At 49.4% G+C, this 23,988-nt stretch overlaps 12 protein-coding genes across 12 annotated transcripts; 5 read left to right on the top strand and 7 right to left on the bottom strand.

The window, feature by feature from the left end:
* Positions 1-230: 230 nt before the first annotated feature.
* On the bottom strand, positions 231-843 carry BDV14DRAFT_166802 (uncharacterized protein). Its single transcript, XM_073767555.1, has one exon. It carries the CDS (start codon positions 834-836, stop codon positions 558-560), a length of 279 nt encoding a protein of 92 aa, XP_073631783.1. The 5' UTR covers positions 837-843; the 3' UTR covers positions 231-557.
* A 295-nt stretch (positions 844-1,138) lies between these two features.
* On the bottom strand, positions 1,139-1,441 carry BDV14DRAFT_166800 (uncharacterized protein). Its single transcript, XM_073767554.1, has one exon. The coding sequence runs from the start codon at positions 1,424-1,426 to the stop codon at positions 1,232-1,234; it is 195 nt and encodes a 64-aa protein (XP_073631782.1). The 5' UTR covers positions 1,427-1,441; the 3' UTR covers positions 1,139-1,231.
* On the bottom strand, positions 1,423-1,972 carry BDV14DRAFT_166799 (uncharacterized protein). The gene has a single exon (XM_073767553.1). The coding sequence runs from the start codon at positions 1,865-1,867 to the stop codon at positions 1,694-1,696; it is 174 nt and encodes a 57-aa protein (XP_073631781.1). The 5' UTR covers positions 1,868-1,972; the 3' UTR covers positions 1,423-1,693.
* Positions 1,973-2,105: 133 nt separating this feature from the next.
* BDV14DRAFT_166794 (DNA ligase (ATP) DNL4) lies at positions 2,106-5,688 on the top strand. Its single transcript, XM_073767552.1, has 7 exons — positions 2,106-2,243; positions 2,324-4,428; positions 4,478-4,609; positions 4,657-4,789; positions 4,840-4,945; positions 4,994-5,423; positions 5,498-5,688. The coding sequence occupies exons 1-7, from the start codon at positions 2,170-2,172 to the stop codon at positions 5,521-5,523; spliced, it is 3,006 nt and encodes a 1,001-aa protein (XP_073631780.1). The 5' UTR covers positions 2,106-2,169; the 3' UTR covers positions 5,524-5,688.
* Positions 5,552-6,202, bottom strand: BDV14DRAFT_166793 (uncharacterized protein). The gene has a single exon (XM_073767551.1). It carries the CDS (start codon positions 5,974-5,976, stop codon positions 5,698-5,700), a length of 279 nt encoding a protein of 92 aa, XP_073631779.1. The 5' UTR covers positions 5,977-6,202; the 3' UTR covers positions 5,552-5,697.
* A 476-nt stretch (positions 6,203-6,678) lies between these two features.
* On the bottom strand, positions 6,679-9,012 carry BDV14DRAFT_166792 (uncharacterized protein). Its single transcript, XM_073767550.1, has one exon. The coding sequence runs from the start codon at positions 8,525-8,527 to the stop codon at positions 7,037-7,039; it is 1,491 nt and encodes a 496-aa protein (XP_073631778.1). The 5' UTR covers positions 8,528-9,012; the 3' UTR covers positions 6,679-7,036.
* A 2,442-nt stretch (positions 9,013-11,454) lies between these two features.
* BDV14DRAFT_166791 (uncharacterized protein) lies at positions 11,455-12,403 on the top strand. Its single transcript, XM_073767549.1, has 2 exons — positions 11,455-11,870; positions 11,937-12,403. The coding sequence occupies exons 1-2, from the start codon at positions 11,501-11,503 to the stop codon at positions 11,954-11,956; spliced, it is 390 nt and encodes a 129-aa protein (XP_073631777.1). The 5' UTR covers positions 11,455-11,500; the 3' UTR covers positions 11,957-12,403.
* Positions 12,404-13,710: 1,307 nt separating this feature from the next.
* Positions 13,711-14,029, bottom strand: BDV14DRAFT_166789 (uncharacterized protein). The gene has a single exon (XM_073767548.1). It carries the CDS (start codon positions 13,984-13,986, stop codon positions 13,822-13,824), a length of 165 nt encoding a protein of 54 aa, XP_073631776.1. The 5' UTR covers positions 13,987-14,029; the 3' UTR covers positions 13,711-13,821.
* Positions 14,030-14,201: 172 nt separating this feature from the next.
* Positions 14,202-15,374, top strand: BDV14DRAFT_166788 (uncharacterized protein). Its single transcript, XM_073767547.1, has 2 exons — positions 14,202-14,996; positions 15,054-15,374. The coding sequence occupies exon 1, from the start codon at positions 14,581-14,583 to the stop codon at positions 14,905-14,907; it is 327 nt and encodes a 108-aa protein (XP_073631775.1). The 5' UTR covers positions 14,202-14,580; the 3' UTR covers positions 14,908-14,996; positions 15,054-15,374.
* Positions 15,076-15,555, top strand: BDV14DRAFT_196630 (ankyrin repeat domain-containing protein; the record flags this gene model as incomplete). Its single annotated transcript, XM_073772489.1, has 1 exon — positions 15,076-15,555. One exon carries the CDS (start codon positions 15,076-15,078, stop codon positions 15,553-15,555), a length of 480 nt encoding a protein of 159 aa, XP_073631774.1.
* Positions 15,556-16,689: 1,134 nt separating this feature from the next.
* On the top strand, positions 16,690-20,119 carry BDV14DRAFT_131263 (putative C6 transcription factor (NirA)). Its single transcript, XM_073766119.1, has 5 exons — positions 16,690-16,994; positions 17,045-17,099; positions 17,163-18,111; positions 18,159-18,527; positions 18,585-20,119. The coding sequence occupies exons 1-5, from the start codon at positions 16,842-16,844 to the stop codon at positions 19,768-19,770; spliced, it is 2,712 nt and encodes a 903-aa protein (XP_073631773.1). The 5' UTR covers positions 16,690-16,841; the 3' UTR covers positions 19,771-20,119.
* Positions 20,120-20,591: 472 nt separating this feature from the next.
* Positions 20,592-23,988, bottom strand: BDV14DRAFT_131212 (mRNA splicing protein SYF1). The gene is made up of 5 exons (XM_073766118.1): positions 23,781-23,988; positions 23,600-23,716; positions 23,496-23,549; positions 21,423-23,434; positions 20,592-21,366 (listed from the first exon to the last, which is right to left on the bottom strand). Exons 1-5 carry the CDS (start codon positions 23,868-23,870, stop codon positions 21,084-21,086), a joined length of 2,556 nt encoding a protein of 851 aa, XP_073631772.1. The 5' UTR covers positions 23,871-23,988; the 3' UTR covers positions 20,592-21,083.

Raw genomic sequence — 23,988 nt, 5'->3', positions numbered from 1 at the left:
CGGGCGTCGCACCTGCCTATCTCGTTGAGAACCCTTCTAGTAACAAATTTGGAAGGCGCAACTATTCTCCAGCTTAGTCGGATATATCGTTTGCATCCTGCCTTATTTCCGGGCATCGGTCACTATGGACAGAGAGCGTTCTCTTCGGCAACTCTGGGATGGAACTGTCTCTACAAGGACTCTATGGGAAAGGTTTTTGGTTTGGGATAGGTACCCTAACACTTTTCTCTAGATCTAGTGGCATTCCATATTCTAGTTTGTAGTAACCAAGCCATGCTGCGAACGACTGGTCATGATGACTGGTAATAGGAGCATAGTAGAACGAACAAAGGAGAAGAAAACTTGAACGAGTGTCTGGGGATCAGATAACAGATATCAGCGAGGCTCCCACTCTACCTGATCCTATATAAGCTATCGCGGTGCATCACCCACAGTCAGCAGACGCTGGGAGCCTCCTCTTCCTTTTTGATCGACGAGTACTTGCCCGTTCCTTGCTCCTCCTGCAATGCCCGATATCGATCCCACCCTCAAATGTTGTGCCGCTGTGGCATTAGACTTCACTGCAACAAGCTCTCCTCTTCCTCGTCAGACAAGTCAAGTCTTGCATATGCCTTGAATCGAGACCACTCCGCATCTCCCATATCCACATCCAGTCGAAGGAACGAACCGATCATGTTGCGGGTTGCGCCGGTCTGGTTGACGGAGAGATATGTGCCTAGGGCAAGCACCAGAAAAGTAAAGATCTGAGATGGCAGCTTGCTCATTCCGAGCGCCACAATGTGGAAGCACAGTGCGATACCAAAGATAACCCTTGTGAAGAGGTAGTGGGATGTCATTGTTCGGGAGTGGTCTATGAGCAAGCAATTGACGAAAAGCGTGCGGGGACCTAAAACTGTGACCATCTTGCCGTTGGGGAGGGTGACGAGGACCGTAACGTGCTCCTGGCGCTCCTGGAGTGGTTTGGGTATCCGTGCGGCATCGTCAACTGACTCCCGAAGTAACCCAAGCATCGTCAATTTCAAGAGCATCATGAATATCAAAGCCATGGCATTGATCTGACCCCACTGGTCATTGATTGCAAATGCCAGAAGAAAATAGCAAATCGGCATGAAGAGCGCAAAGGCACCGGCTATGGTCCTGGGGCTGATACTGTCCGTATCAGAGGGCTCGGGAGACGGGTCTCTAGCTCTAAGCCGGATAGTAGTCGCAGCATAGGTCAAGGGAAAGGACATTAATCAGCGTGTAAACCAAGATGCGATATCGGTGTGGCTGCGATGCCGTCAGTGATGTTGTACAGGGTAAATCCGGATTGCGGCTTGAGGATGTCGTTGTTTGCGATAACATAGGAGCCAAATGACGGTAGCATTTCTGCCCAGTTGGGGATGAGACTTCCCAGTGCAATATCCATTTCTTTTTTAAACATCATGGTCAAGAGGCCTAGGGCATTGAGCTGGAAGGGGGGCAAGTTGAACAACGCCGTCAAAGAGAAGTAAGCTCTGTATGGGCACGCCATTTCGCGAATTCAGAGGGACTTCTGGTATATTTAAGAATCTTAGTAGTACCAGTGGGTATTTGAAGAAGACTCAGGGGAAGAAGATGGTCCAGTGCTAAGCTTTTATGTCCCCCGGACGCTTGGTCAATGCTTGGTCAAACAAACAGATTGTGAGTGTGAATACATGAAGCTAGGGCCTCTTTACCAAGAGCTCCTTCGATAGTGAATACTCTTTATAAACATTGTTGGTTCCATGAACAGTCCACTTTGGCTACATCTGAAAGCCAATAAGTCTTTCAGCGCCATAGAAACCATTGTGACATAATAAAAAACCATGGTTACTTTGCTCAGGTCCAAAGGACTAGAAGCGTCCATTGTCGCCTCCGAAAGGTGCACATCGTGTTGAAGCCCTAGACTGATAGAACCTCGGTCCCTAGGGCCGGCGATTGTCGTATGCAAGATGAAGTCTAAAAGGCAAATAGTGAATGAAGTAGAAGTTGAATAAAGGGATGTTGTATAGAGGGCAGTGATGTCACATGGCTGTTATCGATAAGAGCACTGGAGCCTAGAGCTGCCTGCGAGGCTGCGATCGGCGTTCTTCCCCAGCTCCCATCTCCAGACATTAACTCCAAGACCTCCCAATTCGCTTTTCCTCAGATCAAATGGGTTGACCAAGAATGGCATCACAAATAGATGCCGACGAGAAAATGCACGATGCACCTCAGGTGGAGGAAGAGGACCTCGACGAAAAGTAAACAGACTACCAAATTACTTCCCCTCATCGTTCCTTGCCATTGCTGATTGAGCTAACGAATTGCGTTTCTGATATAGGTACCCCAATCGTCCTCGAAATGGCTCTCCTACCCTACCGTTTCATGATCTCTTCCAGGCCCTTTTCCGTCCTCTCAGTGAGATAAAAAAGAAGCCCGCTCAACCAGCAGTAAATCGCAGAAGAGCAGGTATTGGCCAGACGAATGCGAACCTCAACCCCCTCGAGAGACGACGCGATGTGATAGACCGATTTATCTCAAGGTGGAGGAAAGAAGTTGGTGATGACATATACCCCGCGTTTCGTCTAATCCTCCCCGACAAAGACCGCGATCGAGCAATGTACGGCATGAAAGAGAAGGTCATAGGTAAGATGCTCGTCAAAATTATGAAGATCAACAAGAACTCCGAGGACGGATTGAATCTTCTAAATTGGAAGCTCCCCGGACAAGGTGCTACCTCAAGTATGGCTGGTGATTTTGCTGGAAGGTGCTACGATGTCCTGTCGAAGCGGCCAATGCGAACAGAGGTCGGCAATATGTTGATCGAGGAGGTCAATGAGAAGCTTGACCAGCTATCGACCGCGTCAAAAGAGGAGCAGCAGGTTCCAATTCTTGCGGAGTTTTACAGACGAATGAATCCGGAAGAGCTCATGTGGTTGATCCGGATTATTCTTCGCCAGATGAAAGTGGGAGCGACAGAACGGACCTTCTTTGATGTCTGGCATCCGGACGCGGAGAATCTTTACAGTATCTCCAGTAGTCTTCGGCGCGTCTGCTGGGAGCTTCACGATCCCAATCTCCGACTTGATGCAGAGGATCGAGGTGTTTCGCTCATGCAGTGTTTTCAACCACAGCTTGCTCAGTTTCAGATGCAGTCATTAGACCGCATGATTGATCGGATGAGGCCCACAGAGGACGACCAGGTATTTTGGATTGAGGAGAAGCTTGACGGCGAACGGATGCAGATTCACATGGTATCAGACCCTTCTGCGCCTGGAGGAAAGAGGTTTAAGTTCTGGTCGCGCAAAGCCAAGGACTATACATACCTCTATGGCAATGGAATATATGATGAAGCTGGATCCTTGACGCGGCACCTTAAAGATGCTTTTGCCGACGGGGTTGACAATCTCATTCTCGATGGTGAGATGATAACCTGGAACACCGAACAGGACGCCCCTGAGCCTTTTGGTACGCTCAAGACCGCCGCTCTATCCGAGCAAAGGAATCCGTTTCAGCAAGGCATCCACCCTCTACTACGCGTCTTCGATATCGTATACCTCAATGGCCGGGATTTGACAAGATACACCTTGCGTGATCGTCGGAATGCTTTGCAGAAAGTTATCAAACCTGTCCATCGGCGATTCGAAGTCCATACTTACGAAGAAGCGACGACCAAAGCCGAGGTCGAAGCTACACTCAGAAAAGCCGTTGCAGAAGCCTCTGAAGGTCTCGTTCTTAAGAATCCAAGATCTCCATACCGACTGAACGAAAGACACGATGACTGGATGAAGGTGAAACCCGAGTACATGACCGAGTTCGGCGAATCACTCGACCTTATCGTGATTGGCGGTTACTATGGATCCGGCCATCGAGGCGGTAACCTTTCGAGTTTCTTGTGCGGTCTCAGAGTGGACGAAGGACAAGCCTCGCAGGGGTCGCCGACGAAGTGCTACTCCTTTTGTAAAGTCGGCGGCGGTTTTACTGCCGCAGATTATGCGAACATTCGACACCACACTGATAGCAAGTGGACAGAGTGGAATCCTAAAAAGCCACCAACAACATACATCGAGCTTGCCGGCGGAGACGCTCAATACGAACGACCGGATATGTGGATTAAGCCTGAAAGCTCGGTGGTCATTTGTGTCAAAGCCGCCTCCGTGTCTGTTAGCGATCAGTTTCGCATAGGTCTGACACTACGCTTCCCTCGGTTCAAGCGGCTGCGCATGGATAAAAACTGGCAGAGCGCTCTGTCCGTGCAGGAGTTCCTTGACCTCAAGTCCAATGTAGAGCAGGAGAAAAAGGAGAAAGAGTTCAATGTCGAGAACTTCCGTAAGAAGCGTGTCAAATGGACGACCAAGAAACCACTTACAGTCGCTGGGTACGACGAGAATGCAGAGGTCAAATATGCTGGACCATCAGGGAACATCTTTGATGGACTCAACTTCTGTATGCAGTCGCTCCAATTACTCCCATTGTCGTGGCTAACCCGCCACAGTTATTATGACCGACGCGAACGCGCCTCTCAAGAAGTCAAAGGCCGAACTCGAAGGCCTAGTGAAATCAAACGGAGGCAAATTCTTCCAGACGAACAACGCTGCCTCTGATACAATTTGCATTGCAGAAAGACGTAAGGCACTGTTCTGATCTGGTTCGCAGTGACTAACATGCAAGCAGGAACCGTGAAAGTAGCTTCTCTGCAGAAAGGTGGTGAAGTCGATATTATCAGGCCGTCATGGATCCTTGATTGTATCAAGCAGAGTGAAATTGATGCTGGTCTTCCGGACTTAATTCTACCCCTTGAGCCCAAGTATGAGGCTCCACAGCATTTGCAAATGGATGCTCACTAATACCATATAGGCACATGTTCTTCAGCACCAAGGACAAAGAAGCAACTGTCTCAGAGAGCCATGATCAATTCAATGACAGTTATGCTCGTGACACAACAGTAGAAGAACTACGGGAGGTAGGTACATCGTACAAGATTATGTCGCAATATGCTAACTCAGCTTAGCTCCTCGAGCAAATGGGCAAGAACCGGAAAGGGAAAATAAACTCTAGTCCTCAAGCAATCGAGAAACTCACAGAGCGCATCAAAGAGAAAGTCGATGCCGGATGGACACTCCCACCGGGCTGGCTATTCAAAGGACTGACTTTCTACTTCCCCGCCTCCAAAGACGGATCGACTTCGGAACGTTCCGAGCCAGAACCAAGTTCATACCGAACTCAGCTGGCCAGGAACACCGCACGTTTCGCAGGAGCAACCGTTGCAAGTTCCCTCAAGGACCAATCTATTACTCATGTCGTCGTGGGGTCAGATACTCCGTCGTCTAAGATCTCCAGTCTCCGAGAGAAGCTGTCAAAGCGCAAGAAACTCCCGCATATCGTCAAGGTAGAGTGGGTTGAAGAAAGCTGGAAAGAGCGGACACTCTTAGATGAAGAACGTAAGTTTATCGAAGCCCTATGCTAGATTGACTATTGAATTCAAGGGCAAATGATCTGACTTATGTCTGCTTAGGGTTCCCGCCGTCCGCCAGAACATAACACCACCGTTCTACGGTCACGACCGGGTAAACAACCATATCATCCACAAATTTCATAACTCAGATACCCCGTTCATACATACATACATACATACATACATACATATATGCAAAGCACATACTATGAGCAAAACCCAATATACCCAAGAAATCACACGTTCAATTCAGCTCAAACCTATCTCACCACATCACCCACTTCCTCATCTGCCTCCTGGCATCTAACAAACCGAAGAGCCAGCCAGCCAAGCACAAGGCAACCAAACCCACCCCCAACATCGGCCGATCCCCCTCTGACCCCGTCCGTGCACAATAAACCCTTAGCGACGCTACCGCAATAAAAGCGCCTGAGCCCAGCCCAAGAGCCCATCATCAGGCAGTGAGTCAGACTCAGAGCTGAGAGGTCTAAGCAGAAGCAAAGAAACCTGAAGCCGTGGTTGGGGCCGCGGATTTTCATGTTATTGGGTAGAGATAAGAAAGGCCGTTCAGGGCGCTGAACTCCGTAGGTACACTGTAACGTGAGGTAACCTGGAGGTAACCTGCAACCTGTAAGGAGGTCGGGAGGTCGGGAGGTTACCCGGTGGCCGCGGGGCGCGCGCGGGTGCGTTGCCCGAGACTGGACTGCTTACTCCAGTAAGTAACTCGCTGTCGCTTACTTCCGACGGCATACCATGATAACGTCTGGCACCCATGCAGATGTACATAGATAAATACGTTACATACATTTAATCTCTACTGAAAACTCTTCTATAGCGTAGAAATAGCATGAGTCTAGCATTACCAACCACCAGATCATGATTCGTAAATAACCCAGCATCCCTGCTGACCCCTGTCCTGCTCCTGCTCACGCGGGCCGAGCCAAGTCGAACTGTTTCAATGTAAATAGTAAATACTACCTTCCTCAGACGTCATGGTGCATGAACTCAAGTGGCTAGACTAGGCCGTCTGTGAAGAAGATCATTGGGTACGTACATAATGGGGTATGTATGGGGGAGATAAGACCTGACAATCAAGTTGATTATCAAGCTGTCAATCGCGCCATCGCCATCGCTATCGCCGTTATTGCCATCCATCGCCCAAAGACGGATCGGTCCGTTTTGTGCAGTGTATATTTGATCCTACTTTATTAACATTTGAAAATGCAGAATACAGTAAACGTGCAAAGAGATAATATAGTATCAATAATCGTGAGATCAATTTCTGTATATGTATCTGCCCTTTATGGAGGATGCGGCCCCTATATGCGAAAAAAAGAGAGAAAAGCGAAAAAAAAAAGCACCCAAACACCTTGACCCTTACTCTGTTGTTGAAACGCTTCCTAGTGCAAACAATCAACGCAAAGCAAGTTGCTATCCAAGATGCATGTACAGTCCAAAAGTGTAGTAGTGGTAGAAGTAGTTGCGCCGTGGATCCATGTATGTTATGACCGACCTGACCTGAAAGACGCCACGCGCTGTGCACAATGAAAGTGAAAGTGAAGATGGAAAAATTGAAAAGAAGAAAGAAAGTGAAGCGAATCAGAATGATTCGATGGAGATTCCGATCCACCGGGAGGGAATTGTAGGCTCGTTCTCGGCCTCTTCTTCGTCCTCGTCCTCGAATACGTAGTCGTAGGGTACGAACTTGGCTTGATTGCCTTTCCGAGGGGGTAACCAGACCCGAGCTCGTGGAGGAATATCGTCGCGGAGTTTGCCACGTCGTCGCATGTTCATTTCCAAGGCGACCATGCGAAGAAAGTCGCTGTTCTCCCGAGGCTCTCGCTGGCGTGACATTGGTGGGGTCTCCGGGTCAAAAGGTGATGTATGTCGGCCACGGCTCTTGGAGCTAGAGAACTGAAAACGGCTCTTTGAAGATCCCCGCCTTCCTGAACGGTGGTAGGTTTGCATCTGGACTGAGATGGGGCAGTTGCGAGAATCAGTCGGTTCGTGGGGCTGATCCTGAAAGCTATACATCTCCGCAGGCGAAACCATGATCGGGTTCAAATATCGACGCAGAGCCGGCGATGGGGTTTCACTCATCGGAGGAGGCCTCCGATCATCCGTCAGTCCAGGCGAAATGGTGAACAATGATCGAGTCAGCAAGTCGTCGGGCTGAACCGAGGGTGACGCAAAATTGGAGACGGTTTGCGCGGCTGACTTAATTGCCCGCAACGAAGCCGTTAGGTTTGACTTGAATGAGCCCAAGCGTGGGAACGACCGCGAAGAGACAAAAGATTTAGAGGGTGCAGAGTCCAAGGAAGATGATTGACTGGTTATAGTGTGCTCATCTTCAGAATCTGACAGTTCAGTGTCTAGAAGTGGATGGTTTGAAGCACAGTTCTCACAGCTGGATAGACGCCGGCGCCGTACATTCCTCTCAGTAGGGCTTCGTTGACCAGATGGTGTAAATGGGATAGACAGGCTGGACGGTGTCTCCACGTCGGTGTCTAGAGACGGCACAGAATCGGCTGAAATCGAAGGCGCAGAGTAGGAGAGGGTTTCGCTGTCACAGTCACTGGAGATGAAAGACTTGTCGGTCTCTTCCGGTGGGCTGAGCAAGATGTCCAACGTGGAGTTCCCCGAGCCGTATAGTGCGTGGTCATCAAGACCATCCATGAGCAATTTGCTAAAGTCCTGCACATGGTTTCCACGAGGTAGTTTCCGAGATTCCCGAGCAGCCCAGTTGCGGCGAGGAACGGGTATCGCAGTCGCTTCCAGTATAGATGCGATAGACGAAGGCAGCGGCCGGTCACCTAGGGTACTTGACGAAGACTGGCGAGTGACTCGGCTCCTTTTCGGAGTCCTTGGCTCTTTCTTTGTCGTCTGGGTGTGTGCCGGCAGCATTCTATGCCCGCGTTTCGGAGGTATAATGACAGGACTGGTGTGCGTATTGGCTTCGGACGGTATTCGAAGTGCCGAATCATCCTCGTGTAATCCCATCTCGGCCGGGGACTTGGGAGTTGGCGAGTGCTGTTTCAGAGGTTTTGACGAAGGCGCGGAGCTGAAGAGAAAGCTCCTCGGGACCATCATATTTACTCTTTGAGGAAGTAAACAAGTTTATCGAAGGCGCAATCCAAGCCCGACGAGGCACTCTGATCGAGGGTCTGAGCGAGATACATGGATGGAGTGAGAGGAGAGGGCAGAAGAGACGGTGTCCGTAGGGCGGACTGGCGAACTATGAAGGAAAATAGAGGGAAAGTAAAACGAAATGATCTAGCGGTGATAATAGATAGAGGTCCCACTCTGGTGAACGGCGGGTGTGTTGGCACAGTAGTGTTAAGCGTGGAGGCCCGATGCAGCAAGACCGCTCCAACTCATGCAGGCACGCGACTTGCAGGGTGTTTGACCGACCCCGGGCAAGAGGCTAGAGGCAGAAAGACGCCTGCAGTCACTGGTGAAAGGGTTTGTCAAGGTGAAAATGGTCGGAAATGACTGGGAGATAGGAAAGTAGAGTGAAAGAGAGGAAAGAGGACGAGCAGAGGATAAGAGCGGATAAGAGCGAGGAAGCATAATCATGATCTCAATCAGCGCCAAAGATAAGAAAGGCCAACGGCGGTTGTGACGGCACCAACTGCTCCAGCCTTCCGGGTCGTTACGGGGCTGACGCTCGCTGTACTGCAGTTACAGTTTGTCACGGTAACTTATTATAAAGTGGAAAGTAATTGGCGAGTACTAGCGACACTAACCCTGTTTGGCTGAAGCCTCGGCCAGAAGCCGTCCACATGACAATACAGGACACACAATACAGTAATGGTTTCAGTTCTTCAAGGCGAGATCTAGGCGTGGGCGAAAGATGGGGAAAAGGAGAAACAAACAACAAATTAACACCAGCCTAACGGGGGCCTACTAAAAAAAGTTCCCCACGGAAGAACATTCTTCTTCTTCTAGCCGACCGCTGTTTACCAATATTTAATCTAACTGATTTAGGGCTAATTAGCTGCCTTGCGGGCCTCAGCAGTACCCAATTTTGTGTGGTGGTGGCAGTAGTAGGACTCGTGCACGCTGCTGAATTAGAATACACCGGTGCCTGAGGCTGCAAATAGGGCAGATCGCAGCCTCAGGCCGCATCCGTCATCGCTCGGTTAACGACCAATGTGACTCACCGAAACCATCCAGCGCCGATGTCGTGACAAATGCATATCGAGTAATTGGAAGAACTAAATACCGAATGCGTAGGGCTGTTTGTTGCCTCAACCAAAATCAACATGAGACCCTTGATTGCTTGCGACGAAGACAACTGCCGACAGTCCTGCTCAACTCTAGCTGCAATGAGGATGGCCGTTCCAACCAGCATGCTTGCACCATTGTTCATTGATAGTGCTAGAGATCTACATTTGCCGACGAGCTCACCACTAATGAATATTCCAAGTACACTGATACAAAAGGGATAAGTAATGCTTAGTGCCGTAGAATCAATACTCAGACGTGGTAGGGTCAGCGCGGGTATATATAGGGCATTTCTAGTTTATAGCCCTAGGGCTCTTAGGTAGCTGATGATAGATTGAGTTGAAGCGAAGTAAATGCTGATAACAAGTATAGTTAACAACGCTGGTTGGTATGAGGCGATATGTTTTAGAACTTGCTAAGTACAGGTCGTTGGCCAGAGACCCCTCCTCTTTATCTATAACAACAAAATTAGCATCCACAGATACCCCAAACACTTTCCCCTCGATCACGAGCTACTCACCTCACTTATCATCGCCCCATAACCGGGCTCCGTGGTAGTCTTCGTACAAGTACTCGGTGCATTGACGGACAATCGCTGGGTCAACGCCTTCAGGGTCCATGTTGCCGATGATGGTTCTGCATTCTTGCGCGGTCAGGCCGGGCGCCGTAGTTGGGTCAGCTGTAATTGAGAGGATGCTGGTTCCAAATAGAAGAAGTAGCTCAAAGATGAACTTCATTGCTGCTCCTGGATGGCTCTTAGATTCCTGCAGGTATTGCGCGGGGTTGTGGAATGGGAGGAGGTAGAGAGCATACGGTGGGAATATTGGAACCAACAGAGGGGTCTTTGTGTTTCATATAACATAGAAGCTCTGGATGGAGAGAGAGAGAGACAGAGAGAGAGAGAGAGAGGGCCCGATATGGTAAGAGAGGTAGAGGTTTAGTTGACACCAGAAGGAATATATGCTTTCTTATGCTTGAGATCAGAATGTTATCTTGTGTCTGCCGATTGATAACTTGTGTTACGCGACTTTGAACAATGGCTTGGGCTATTATCAGAAGTTACATTGTACTTAGGGCTATTGGGCATTCAAGGACATTACCACTATTTGCAGAATATAATAGCTCTATGTGGTTTTAAGAAACAAATACATCTTTTGTCACGCCTTTCTACTTCGGAGTTGATGTGCCCTATGTGAATCCGACTTTTTTCTTCCTATCTCATGCGGTGAGTGCTGGAAGTCAGGAGGCTGCCAGCACATTACTTCTTGGTTTAAGCGCCATGGTATCCATTAGTTGTGGTTTGGTTTGATTGTTGTGTAACAAACAAGGACATGTGTTTGTGTTTGTGTGACTTCCTTTACAGATCAATTCAGAAAGAGGCTAAAGCTCAGGTCCAGTCTTCATTTACAAAAGGGATCGGCCACAACATATCATTCCAAGAAGCATCCCTACGTATTGGGCCTTCCCCATTTGTCCTGAGGGTAGAGCCGGTCTTACCTCCACAAGTGTTGATGGTCAAATACGCATGGATAAGGAATATCGTATCCAGTTCAATAGTCGCTTTGACAACACATGATAGTTTCCATAAGCCGGCTGTTTACATGCATCCAATCATTATCGTATATGAAACCTCTGCGCGCTACGGATTTGAAACTGGACCAATGTCACTGTACCAGCATGAACATAAGTCAGGTTGTCCTGGTTTGCGTTCTTTACTTGAACCTTGGGCTTTCTCCTGAGTCTGAGCTCCCTGATTCTTCCTCAGTATCGTCGTGCTGTCACCAGTGCATCAAAACCTTCTACATTGAAAACGAGACACACCCAGTACCCTCCCCAATGCCCGGCCCAGTCTCAGAAGTGAGCACACTCGGCTGGGCCCTCCGCCACAATGGCACCTGTCTCAAGCAAGAAGAAGATTGCGGCGCCACAGCCAATCCGTACCGAGGGTGCTGCCCTAGCGGCTCCTACTGTCCCAGGGCATATAATATTGCGTGCTGCCCGTCAAGCCTAAACTGCACCGAAGCGCTACAAGCAAAACCAGCCTGCGCGAACAGAACATGGGACCTCTACTACAATGGTGGGTATTTTTGCTGCGAGCAGGGGACGAAGGGGTACGCGACGAGCTTCGACTCGAATGGGTGCGGAGAACCGGGATATGAGCTTGCGGATTCGGAGACGCCATTGTCGATCATTTCGTCTGGGGTCAGTAAGTGGCACTATCTTGTGAAGCTTAGGGACTTGGTCAATGCTCACTGTTCGCTGTCTCGACAAGCACGCCCACATGGATACTGACTCCGATCATTTCAACAAGTATACTGACAGCAACATCGACCCCGACACCGACACCGAGTCAGGTTGACTACTCACAGCCAGAACCCGAGTCATCCAGCACCGATCTAGGCGCAATTGTCGGCGGTGTCATCGGCGGCGTTGCCGGTGCAGCGCTCATTGTCGCCCTCACATGGTTCTTTTTCCGGATACGGCGTCAAAAACAACAGCCGGAGGGCATGGTTCCAGCTTCGGAGGATCCCAAAAGGGAGCATTCCGCGCAGTATATTGCTCACCCTGGGGATTTGCGACTCGTATCTGCTGATGCGGGCAGGTATCAACCTTGGGAACTGGATGGGGATTATCAGATTGTGTCCGAGCTGCCTGGGCATAATGAGCGATAAAACACCAAGCCTTCTGCGAGGGTTCCGAGTTTCCATTCCCGCTTTGACTCCGTTCTCAGCAACAAGGTTGGCGGTGGTTTATTCCTCTCCTTTTCATCATACGGATGTTTACTTTTACTTCCGCCGTTGAGCCACTTCTTCATCAACCCACTCAAAGCTATTCTTAATTAGACTTGATATTAATAATTAAAAGGTGCCAGAACCTTCCCTGTATGTATAAGAGAAGTATAATGAAAGTCTAGTCATTGTACAGTATGTAGTTTGAAAAGAGAAAAAAATTGGACTTTTGATAGCTGTTGTCAAGCAGTAACTGACCGTAGTGATAAATAGAGGACTAACTTAACTTGTTATTGGAAATTGAATTCTTCCTATTTACCTGCTGTCCTACGTTATATCAAGATGAAGCATTTTAAATATTAAGGACTCATAGGACATGGTTCATGAGTATCTCATGGTTTAACGAATTTCATAGGGCTGATAGGCTACATGGTAAAGTAGATCAAGAAAGCAAAGATAGTAACAAAATTTTCAGCAAGAATATTGTAAGGCAGATAAAACAGTAAGCGCGTTTAACACTGTGTCCCGTCATAACGCCGTGCACGATGCATTTGAGTCGGTGAGCTCGAAAGCAAAGCGCTGACGCTGTTTGGGCCTCCAGTTGAACAAGACCTGACTCTACCAAGCATTGTTTGAGACCATGGTCTCACCCTTCATTAGTTCAGCAAGTTCTAACTCTATCAAGTACTGTTTAAGACCATGGCCCAAACCTATAATATTCTCATTGGCTCTAAATTTTTAGATATCTAATTAGGAATAGGTTAGGGGATCAGGGTCTATTTAGGTTCTTGTAAATGGTTTATAGAGAGCGAAACTAAGACCATGGTCAAAGTTCCTTGAGTTGGAGTAAGACCATGCTGAACTAATTTCAGACCTTGTTCAACTGGAGGCCTGAGTGTTCACAGAGACCATGTCCCAAAGTTTTTTTCCATTTGAAGTTGAGACCATGCTGAACTAATTCCAGGCCTCGTTCAGCGCGCATCCCGACGCTGTTTTGCTTAGCGTCTGCCGCCAAACCATGATCGCCCGGGTGATGGCGAATGACCAGAAGAGCGCCCTGGCTGCAAGGTACGGCCTGATGACCGCGGTGGTGAAGGTGTTTGCCGTGGCGAAGGTTGATAGGAAGGGGGAGGGCTCGGGGTCACCCATTGCTGAGGGAAGGAGAGCAGCCTGTCCTTGACATAGATCTGAGACATCCACATAACCCATGCGACTCAATGAACACTGTTCCCGTGCCATTTGCCATGTTGTGAGGTACGGTGTATCGGATACGAGAGGGATGATAGCCCATGTCCCGGAGGGTATGCTCCATGATCTCTCTCTCATTCCTCAGAATCACCCGTCCTTCGAGTTTTGAGCAAACCACGGCAGTATCAGCGTTTGGGAAGTAGTTCCGATAATGGTCATGCAATCGTCGAAATTCTGTCATCATATTTCGGGCAATGGCGCTTCCGTCTTGATTCGGGTTCGGTACTGGGATGTGCGCCAAAATGCGCCGTACTGGGATGCCAGCATCACCACCGAACAGCCACCCAGGCCCTCAGTTCCGATGACTGGGTAGTCTCGAAAGTCCACGAACTTGACTTCCCACATTGAGACATTATAGGCGCGTCCATTTCCGGCGGTGACCCTAAATCTTCAGGTTGTGTTCATACGTGGGTTCGACATCGTTGCAATGGGGTTCGTGGTAAACTAACAGTATATCAAAAGAGGAGTCTGAATCTTGGGTAACTGGATCAAAGTAAAATGTAAAATGGTGATAGTAGCAAGGTACTTAACTTCCTAACAGCATATTATATGCATTTGTTGGGGCTAGTCATCCATGTTGTAGCCGCGCTCCATCAGAGAGTGATCTCCCCAGTTTAATCCTTGTCAAGAATGACTGGAGCTGATCGACCCCTACAGCCGATGGGCGTCTCGCTGCTCCAGGAATAGATACATGGACTGATCGACTGGTGGATGTTGATTTTGGTCTTTGCCTGAACCGAAATCCAAGCCGTTTGAGCAGGCGCTCGCCAAGAACAGAGTTAGAGCCCTCTGCCACCTCTTTCTTTCTCTTCTTTTCTCCCCAACTCTCATCCCTCTTCCTATGAGCAATCCTCCAGCTCTTTTATTTACCAATCTATCTTTAATACTAATGCTTCAAGCAGACTGACACGATCCTCAGTTCCTCACCTTTCTTCAATCATGACCATGCCTTCTGAGAAGGAACACCCGAAACATACTATAGAGCACTGGAAACAGTTTCGGTGTGGCTATTACGAGGAACAGAAGAGGACCTCATTTGAGATAATTGAAGCACTGCACGCTGCTTGTGCCGCCGACGATTTACCCCGCTTCAAGGAGTTGCTTGACCAGTGGGCAACACTCGGCTTCTCTACTTTCGACCTGAACCCCATCACCGTATTGGCAATTTATCGCGACAACGTCGAGGTCGTCTCACTCATCTACTCTCAAGGCGACGACCATAGCGAAGAGCTAGCTCCATTCTTCTACCAAGAAGCATTCCAATAACACGCCAAAAAGGTGCTCACCTTCTTCATCCAGAATGGGTGGGATATGAATGCTAAATCGGGAAGACCGACACTTCCTACAGCCCCAGTGTAAGTTATAAGCCTTCCCAAAGCAGGCGATCCATTCAGTAACCCTTATGTCTTTAGATATGCAGTTGAGGACGAGGAAATGACCCGTTGGCTTCTCGAGCACGGGGCGGATCCAAATGTGCAAGCTGGGCTCGACCTGACACCCTTGTCTTGGGCGGCCGCGAAAGCCTCACTAAGTACAATCAAGCTTCTTTTCGAGTACGGCGCCGACATACACAAGGGCCAGCCGCTTCACCACGCCACTCAGCGCAAGTCGGAAATCACTGAGGTGTTAGCGTTTCTACTTGAGAAAGGCGCCCCTCTCGACGAGGAAATTTACGAGAACCACGAGTACTCGCGCACTGTATGGGGGCGCTTCGATGCTGGTACTCCATTGTTCCATGCTATTATGTGGCGAAATATGGAGGCTATCCAGTATCTAGTTGAGAAGGGCGCGGATCTCAACATCAAGAGTCGAATTGGTCAAACTCCCCATGAATTGGCTTTGGATGTAGACCACCGGGAAAATCGAGAGATTGCAGCGCTACTCAAATCAACCATGGAGGCTCCTGGCCAGTAGTTTGACTCTTTGTTACATGCTCTGTTTTTCTTCTCCTACACTGCGCGCAATGCAACGAATCTATCTAGCCTTTTGACCTCATGCATCTAAGCACCTCTGGTTCTATAGGATAATCATATTTAACATACTTCACATTCAACTTCATAACAAGGATAACGCATATTCGGCGGCTAATACGTATAGTGATTCGTAGTAAAAATAGCTAATCCTTCCAGTAACTCGATCAGGCCATGGCGGCCACGCAATGCGTGAGGGATAAGCGCCGAGGCTGAGCCCCGTCATGTTCATGAGCCTCAGCGAGTATTGGCTACCAGTCTCTCGGATTCGAACAAGAGTCACCGTTTACCTATCATTCTGTCGTTTCTGGTTACAAGTACAGGCGGACGGTACTACCATATGATCCTGGCGCTTAACATGGTTGGTAGACGCCGCATCAGACGGCATATTGGCGCTAAGTTCAATTGTAGTCTAATGGAGGACTCTGCTCCGTGATGACATACTATCCTGGATGCCGGTGTGTCTCGAGTGACAGTGTGCAGATGCTGGATGCCAGTGTTGTAAGGCATCCAGGTATCCAAGGATGTAAGGTCGGCACGTGCCAACGGACCAACCGGAGGCTTGTCTTAGTCATCGAGCTTATCGGGCTGGCCAGACCGGCGGGAGAGAAGAGCAGGAGCACCTCACGGCTTCCAGCGATCCAGTTCGTCCACTGCTCGCCTTATCTTTCTTCTTGACCTGCTATCTTGCATAAAGGACCCCATCCAATAATCGCTTTGTCCACCCCCAGCTTCTGAAACGAGTCCAGCCTGCTAAAACTTGGAGCCGGATCGCTTTCTCCCCCTCTCCAGACTCCAACTCTGCCCGCCTCCACTTGCGGGTCATGGATGACAACCGTGGGGAGATCATTCGACCCTGCTAATGAAAAACTTGTGAGTATACAGCTCCAATCTTTCGTTGGGAGTATGGCCTGCCCATGCCGCATATTCTCTGTACAATGCTGCGCCCATTGTTGCCGATAATTCCATCGATGCCGAGCCTTGTATGCGCCTATCTAACGCATCCGCCTATCACCTCCTAGATCCTCCAATTATCGATCATAGATATCTCTTCGATGTTTTGTGCATTCTTACGAGTCTCGAATCCGTCAAGACCGTCCCTTGTCTTCGTCGTCCCGCGTCGTCTTTGCTCGACTTCCCAAATATCCCCCGCAAGCGTTCTTTCCCGATAAGCATGCGCTCTCCTGACCCAGCATCCTCATCGAGCATACCTGTCTGCGCGTGATTATCATGGGGGACAAAGTCAACCCAGAATCCATCTCCGATGGATCTCGAACAAAACCGTCGTTGAGGAATCAGGGTACCGATGCGGAGAATGCTCCTACGTCCAAACGACGGTGTGTCAGCACTGCGTGCATTGCCTGTCGCCGACGAAAATCAAAGGTACAATTGCTTGTTACGGGTGACTTTATGTTAGATTCTAACTGTATAAGTGCGATGGAAACCTCCCGAGCTGTGCGGCTTGCTCCTCCGTCTATCATACAACCTGTAAATTACCCTCGACCACTTATATCACAAGAGAGACGCAGAGTTAGCTAATGTGACTCCTAGGTGTCTACGATCCAAACTCCGATCACCGCCGAAAGGGGGTCTACAAGAAGGACACAGATACTCTGAGGACCAAAAACTCGACTCTGTTGACTCTAATCCAGGCCCTTCTCAATTATGAGGAAGAGGATGCTTTTGATTTAGTCCGCCAAATCCGGTCGTGTGACAACCTGGAAGATGTTGCACAATCTCTTCTAACCCAGGAGAAAAGGTTTTCGGGCTTGTCCCCGGATGCTACTTTAGTCGACGATGACGCCACATCGCAGACGGATCAGTTTGAGTCCGAACTGGCTGGAAAGATGAGCAACCTTGTGCTCGACGGATCCCACAAGTTCATCGGGGGAACATCGAATCTCATATTCCTGCCTCCGGGCTCTGAACTCAACGAGGGCAACCCCGGTTTGGACATTGGTGGGGAGCTAGAGGGCTCTGTAACCCAGTGGACGAAGGTCACCGATGATCAGCAACTGATCAAACACCTCATGACGATGTACTTCACTTGGCATTACCCATTCTTCACCACACTTTCCAAGGACCTGTTCTATCGCGACTACATTCGTGGGGTGTCAAGCCAGTATTGCTCCTCATTACTGGTCAACACAATGCTGGCTCTGGGTTGTCACTTCTCATCCTGGCCAGGAGCCCGTGAGGTTCCTGAAAACTCGGCAACTGCTGGTGATCATTTCTTCAAAGAAGCGAAGAGGCTCATATTGGATAACGATGAGCTTGTCAACGCAAAGCTGTGTACCGTGCAGGCTTTGGCTCTCATGTCTGTTCGAGAGGCCGGGTGCGGCCGTGAGGGTAAAGGCTGGGTCTATAGTGGAATGAGTTTCCGCATGGCGTTCGATCTGGGATTAAACCTTGAATCTTCAAGCCTTGTGACTCGGGATCTTGGCGAAGAAGAGGTGGACGCACGGCGTATCACTTTCTGGGGCTGTTTCCTCTTTGACAAGTATGACCTTCTCAAGGAATTAAATGGAGAGATACTAACTTAGATAGATGCTGGTCGAACTACCTCGGACGCCAACCCCAGTTTACTACCGCAAACACTAGCGCATCGAATGCTGATATTCTTCCCAATGAAGAATCAACATTATGGTCTCCGTACACAGACACGGGACCTAGTCGGGAGTACACCCAGCCGTCACGAACAAGAGCCGTTGCCGCCGAGATCTCCAAGCTATGTAGGATCAGTGGAGATCTCGTCGTGTATTTCTACGATCTTAATCCTACTGAGAAGCCGCCTTCCAAACAAATCGAGTTGAAGAAGTTGAGCGAGATTCACACCCGGCTGGAAGCCTGGAAGAAGAACCTCCCGAAAGAACTTGAGCCGCGAGAGGGCCAACTTCCCCAGGCACTTCTGATGCAGTAAGTTGCCCGCATATCTATGCTCTGGAAACATTCCAGGTACTAACATATACGCAGCATGCTTTACCAACTCCTCCTCATCCACCTCTACCGGCCCTTCCTCAAATACACCAAATCGACGTCACCACTACCTCAACATGTTTCGCCTCGCAAGCTATGCACCCAGGCAGCTGCCGCCATCTCGAAGCTGCTTCGTCTCTATAAACGCACCTATGGATTCAAGCAAATATGCAACATTGCAGTCTATATAGCCCATACGGCATTGACTATACACCTCCTCAATATACCCGAAAAAACTGCGCAGCGAGACGTTATTCATGGGTTAAGGCATCTCGAGGAGATGGGAGAGTTCTGGCTTTGCGCTAGGCGGACACTCCGAATCCTTGACATATCCGCCAGCAAGTGGCAAGTCCAACTTCCCAGAGAGGCCATCGTCGTTTTCGAACAAACACATGCTCGATGGGGCTCATGGGGTCCTTGGGACCAAGCAGCCTCGCCATCGAGTTCTTCGGAGTCACCTCCTGTCACCAACGTTCAACCCCTGAGTTCTGCCAGTCATCTTTCTCCACCAGCAAGGCAGGCTATGAACCCGCCCACCAACCCTCTGATCCACTCATCTCCCATGACAGCTGCACAGGCTAGTTCTCAGTACGCTCCTATGACACCTGTTCCTCTCTCTGTATCCGCTATGCGCTCTGCCCAGCGAACCTTCAAGGCTCAACTCGCGCAGAATGAAGTTCGCCAACCGGAGCCGACCTATCTACGCCCGGTTACTACTGGTTATGGACCTGTTCCTTCAGGCCAGCTTGCGCCACAGGAGTCATGGTACAGCCCGAGTGAAGCACAGCTGCGCACATTCACCAGCGGCCACAGCATTTCTAGCACGCCAGCTGAGTCCCCATTGACCGCATTCGACACGTCGGAGAATCTGGTCGAAGAAAGCCAGGACTGGTGGTCTCGCGATGTGAACTCTTTGAACCTGGGAGCGGATGACTGGACGCAACCTTGGAATAATAATATTGCCAACACGCCCTCCGACTGGCGCTTTGACAACAGTCTCCCAAACATCCCTTCCTCATCAGGTTCGGATCCAAAGTTCATACCATCACAACAAAGCAGAATGATGCAGATGCCATCAATCCCTCCTAACCTATCCCAACCGAACCAAAACCTCAACGCCTCTGGCGGGAACAGTAACCCAGGGACCATGCCGCCGGTATACCCAGGCAACTACCACCAATAGCAGGACTATTGACTCTACGGCCATGAACGAACGACCTATTTTCACGATTTCATTTCTGAGTATATATTGGCTCTCTATTATGTGGCAAACTAGACTCCCTTTCTTTCTGTTACTTTCTGTACCTCGTGGGGCTTCGTTGCCTGTCGGGGTTACATGTATATATCATGTTTTATCTATATTTCGGTCGGTATACTCGGTTGTTGCGGTGGTTTTCTGTGACTAGAGCTTGTTGGGTGGTATTACTTGATCAAAAAATTCATATCATATATACTCTTCCCTTGTTCATAGTTTAGACTGTCCTAATATAGACCACTGAATATCTCTATTCAGGGAACTTCACAGCTTCCGCATAATTTTTTTTTTTTTTTTTTTTTTTTTTTTTTTTTTTTTTTTTTTTTTTTTTTTTTTTTTTTTTCATCACATCTTGAATCCATTAATTAGCTCGGGTTGCTTCCTCCTAAGCAAAGCCAATGCACATGCGGGGATGGCGGGCAATTTTCATTGTTCGGCATAAGTCGCGGAGATTCCGTGCCATCGTACCTTCCCTACCAGGCAAGCACAAACAGCCGCCCATCGCACCTTCCCACCACGTACCAACTGAGCCCTCAAAAACGGAAGCTACGATAAAGGTCGCACCTTCCCTACAAGAACAAGTCGTCGGTCGTTCCTTCCCATCCTAATGAGACGGCCACATATCGCGCCTTCCTCTTTCAAGAACCTATGCCTTTCAGAGGGAAGGGGCGATGCGCGGCCCGTGCCTTCCCTATTCTACACTCGAGATCGAGAGTTTAGAGGAATGGGAGGAGAGATCTGATTTCAAGATTCCCAATAATCATTGTCATCTATACAACAGGACGCCGGTGCGTTGAATTGAATAGGTAGATAGGTATCGCAAATTCATCAAAGGAAAGACTTAGAACTTAACTTGCATAGTAAGACATGCTTGCAAGAGCCAGAAAAGAAAAGAAAATCAAGAAGTTGGAACATAGGAGATTGATAGCAGTATAGATAGGAGTACAGAAGATGAAAACACATCCGTTTCGACTTCAAACGCAGTCAGTCATATCCCTGGCCAAGTGAGTTGGTTGATGGAAAGGAGACGATATATTGATCTGATCTAGTAGTATTCATCCGAGCCGTAACAGGCTGATCTGGAAGGGAGTTGTTAAGGTAGGTGGTAAATGGTAGGTAAATAGCGGTTGTGGGATAGTCATTTGCGCGCATTTGCGTTGTGCGTAGTACAGGAGAGTAAGGAGAGGTGAGAGATTGACTTCAACTCGCCGGAAGCGTGTCAAAGTGGAAGGGTGATATATCTAATCAGCGTCCATGTCTTCATCATCAAGATCGATGGCGTCAGGGTTCACGGGAGCTGCTGCTGCAGCGGGGGCCTGATCCGCAGGAGGGCGATTGCCTCCTTCAGGGCCGGTACTGGCTGCAACGAAGCCGACAGGTGCACGTGCTTGTCGTTCCAATGCAGCCATGGCATCGGCCGTCGAAGTGTCCATCTCTTCTCCACCCTCAACTTCTGTTCCGTCATCCGCATCCTTTTGTTGGCCTCGGGCAACAGCCTGGGAAGCGATGAAGTTGACGTCCGTGCTGTGAATAAATTGTTAGCATCAGAATTTTCAAGAATCTTGGACTTGGATACATACTTGTACTGAGCTTGAACACTTCGCTTGATGCGGAGCATCTCCTTGAAGGTGTCCTCGTTTCCGTGCTGGACTTCGAACGCCTCCCATTTCTGCCAGAAGGGCGCATTGGTCCGCGGATCGCAGAACTGGGATGCATGCCCGTAGATGGCACGCGCACGATCGATTTCGCCCAGTCTTCTTTCCATTTCGGCGAACTTGAGGCACATTTCCTTGGCCTCATTGTCAGGAAGAGCGGCAATACCCCGCTCATAGATTGGTCGTGTAGAAGGCAACCCGAAATTGGACGCTGACTTGGTGATATAGAACTCGAACATCTCGAAGCGGTCTTCGTCGGAGACAGCACGAGTAGCACGTTCGTAGATCCGCATGGCGTGTCGGGCCAAACCTCGCTCTTCCTCTAGGTTACCGTACATCAAGTAGAGGGGCTTGGCGAACTTGGGTGGGCAGCCATCGAGAGCCTGCTCAAAGAGATCACGCAGACGTTCAATACCAATCTTTCTATCGACTGCTTTGGTCAGGTACAGATTCCAAAGCTCGAACGCGACAGGATAGGTGAAGAGATCCAGGCCTCGCTCGTAGACCTTGAATGAATCCTCGAAGTACTTGTGCTCCTCAAGAAGATTGGCGTAGTTGACGACCGTTTGGGGAGTGGCAATGCGTAACTCAAAGATCCTCTCATAGACCTTCTTCGTTTCTTCAATCGATGAAACACTTTCCACCAGATCGACGTAGAAACTCCAAAGCTTCCAACTCTTGTGAACGCGCTGTTGAGGTGAAAGCGTCTCATCAAAGTAGTCGACAGTCGATTTCTTGGGGGCTTGCGTCGCCTTGGCCATGATCTCGACAGCCTTGTCGAAGTTTTCGCTGCGCAGCTCCATCTCTGCCCACTCACACCAAGTCTCAGCGAGCTCTTGGACTGACTTGAAAGGAACCTTGACGGCCTTCTCGAAAATGACCCGTGCCGGGTCCAAGTCACCCCCACGCTCGTAAAATTTCGCGTAGTTGACCCAGAGCTCGGAGAATTTGCCGACAGCCTTCTTCGGGTTGATGGCTGCAATGGCGGCGGTATAGGTTTGGACGATCTCGACATTGTTGTCGCCCCAAAGAGCCACTCTCTTTTCCCACTCAATAACGTTGTTGGCATTCTGCCTAAGCAGTACGTCATTGACCAGGAACGGCCGTCGATCCATGAGTTGTTCAAATCTGAGCATCCGAAGATCGAGGTCAAAGTCTGCCTCCTCATCAGCTTGGCCGTTATCAGTTCGAACAGCCGCAGCCTCCATCAAATTGCCAATAATAGATTCCTCGAACTCGACATACGAGTCGAAGATGAGAGTGAAATCGCGGACCGTCATAACGGTTGTGATACCCTCCTCGAAGACATCGCGTGCCTTCTCGAAATTGCCCTTCGTAATCCAGTAAGTTGCTAATCCAGCCCAGAGCTTGCCCCGTTGGTCGGCAAATCGGTCGATACCGCTGCGAAGGATTGCGTCAACATCAATTCCAGATTGAGGACCCGTCTCGATCTTCTTCGCCTTCGATACAAGCAAGTCCACCATTTCAGTCCACAACTGGAAGTTGCTCTTCCCCTCGCGAGACTGGAATCTTGGGTTGTCGAGGACCTCCATATATCGCTTCACCGCGTCGCTGTACTGGCCCATATTTACTAGCAAGCTGATGTACTCCTCGGCATTCTCGGGATGAATCTGCATGTACCGAGCCCAGATTTTCACGGCAGTCTGGCCAGAAGCGGAGCGGGCGAAGGCCTTGTAGAGCTTCCAGATTCGGTTGTGCTGAGTAACCGGTAGCGCACGGAGTGCTCGGTCGAGTGTCCTCCTGGTCTGCGTGACAAGCGGCTGCTGAAGCATGAAGGATAGGTACATCTCCCAAATCCGGGGCATTTTGTTAAGCAAGATCAAGGCTCGCTCGAACAGCGCGTTGACCTTCTGGAACTCACCCCTGTATTTGGTTGCATTGCGGTTCTTGAGATGCTTCATGCGGAACTCGAGGTACTATAGAGAAAATTAGCAATGGACTCGAAACGTCAGCGGCTAAAATCAGGGTTTGATATACTATCTTCCACAACTTGTATGACCTCGGCAACTGCTTGCAAGCACGTTCCATGACCTATAATTGTTTAGTATGACGTATTTCACAGGATCCAAATCGAAACTCACGAAAGCCTGCTCGTAAAGCGTTCCATTTTGCTGCTTATACTCGATGTAGGCAAGCCATGGCTTGATGCTGCCGGGGTTCCGAAGTAAATCTTGTTCGTAAACGTTGTCATTATCGGCCTAAGAATCGATTCATGCAGTTAGAATCATGCATATCCATTCTTTCGCATCTCAATGCACTCACAATCAGATACAGATCAGGCCGGAGGGCCGCCGATCGATCCATCTCTGCGTGTTGCCGGTGGGATCTCGGGGGCAGTAGCGTCCCTGGCATTGCGCCACTCAATCGAGCGGGACCGACTCACACGGTCAACACGTCTGCACAGTAAAAAGGTGTGGCATGAACGGGAAAGCCTTCTCGTCGCGTCGGGAGAAAAGAACGGCGCTTCAGC

Source organism: Aspergillus stella-maris (assembly GCF_047715825.1).
Source record: "Aspergillus stella-maris strain CBS 113639 unplaced genomic scaffold BDV14scaffold_7, whole genome shotgun sequence".
Taxonomy (NCBI): Eukaryota; Fungi; Ascomycota; class Eurotiomycetes; order Eurotiales; family Aspergillaceae; genus Aspergillus; species Aspergillus stella-maris.
The sequence above is the reverse complement of the archived record's forward strand: the minus strand, read 5'-3'. Positions and strand labels throughout refer to the sequence as shown.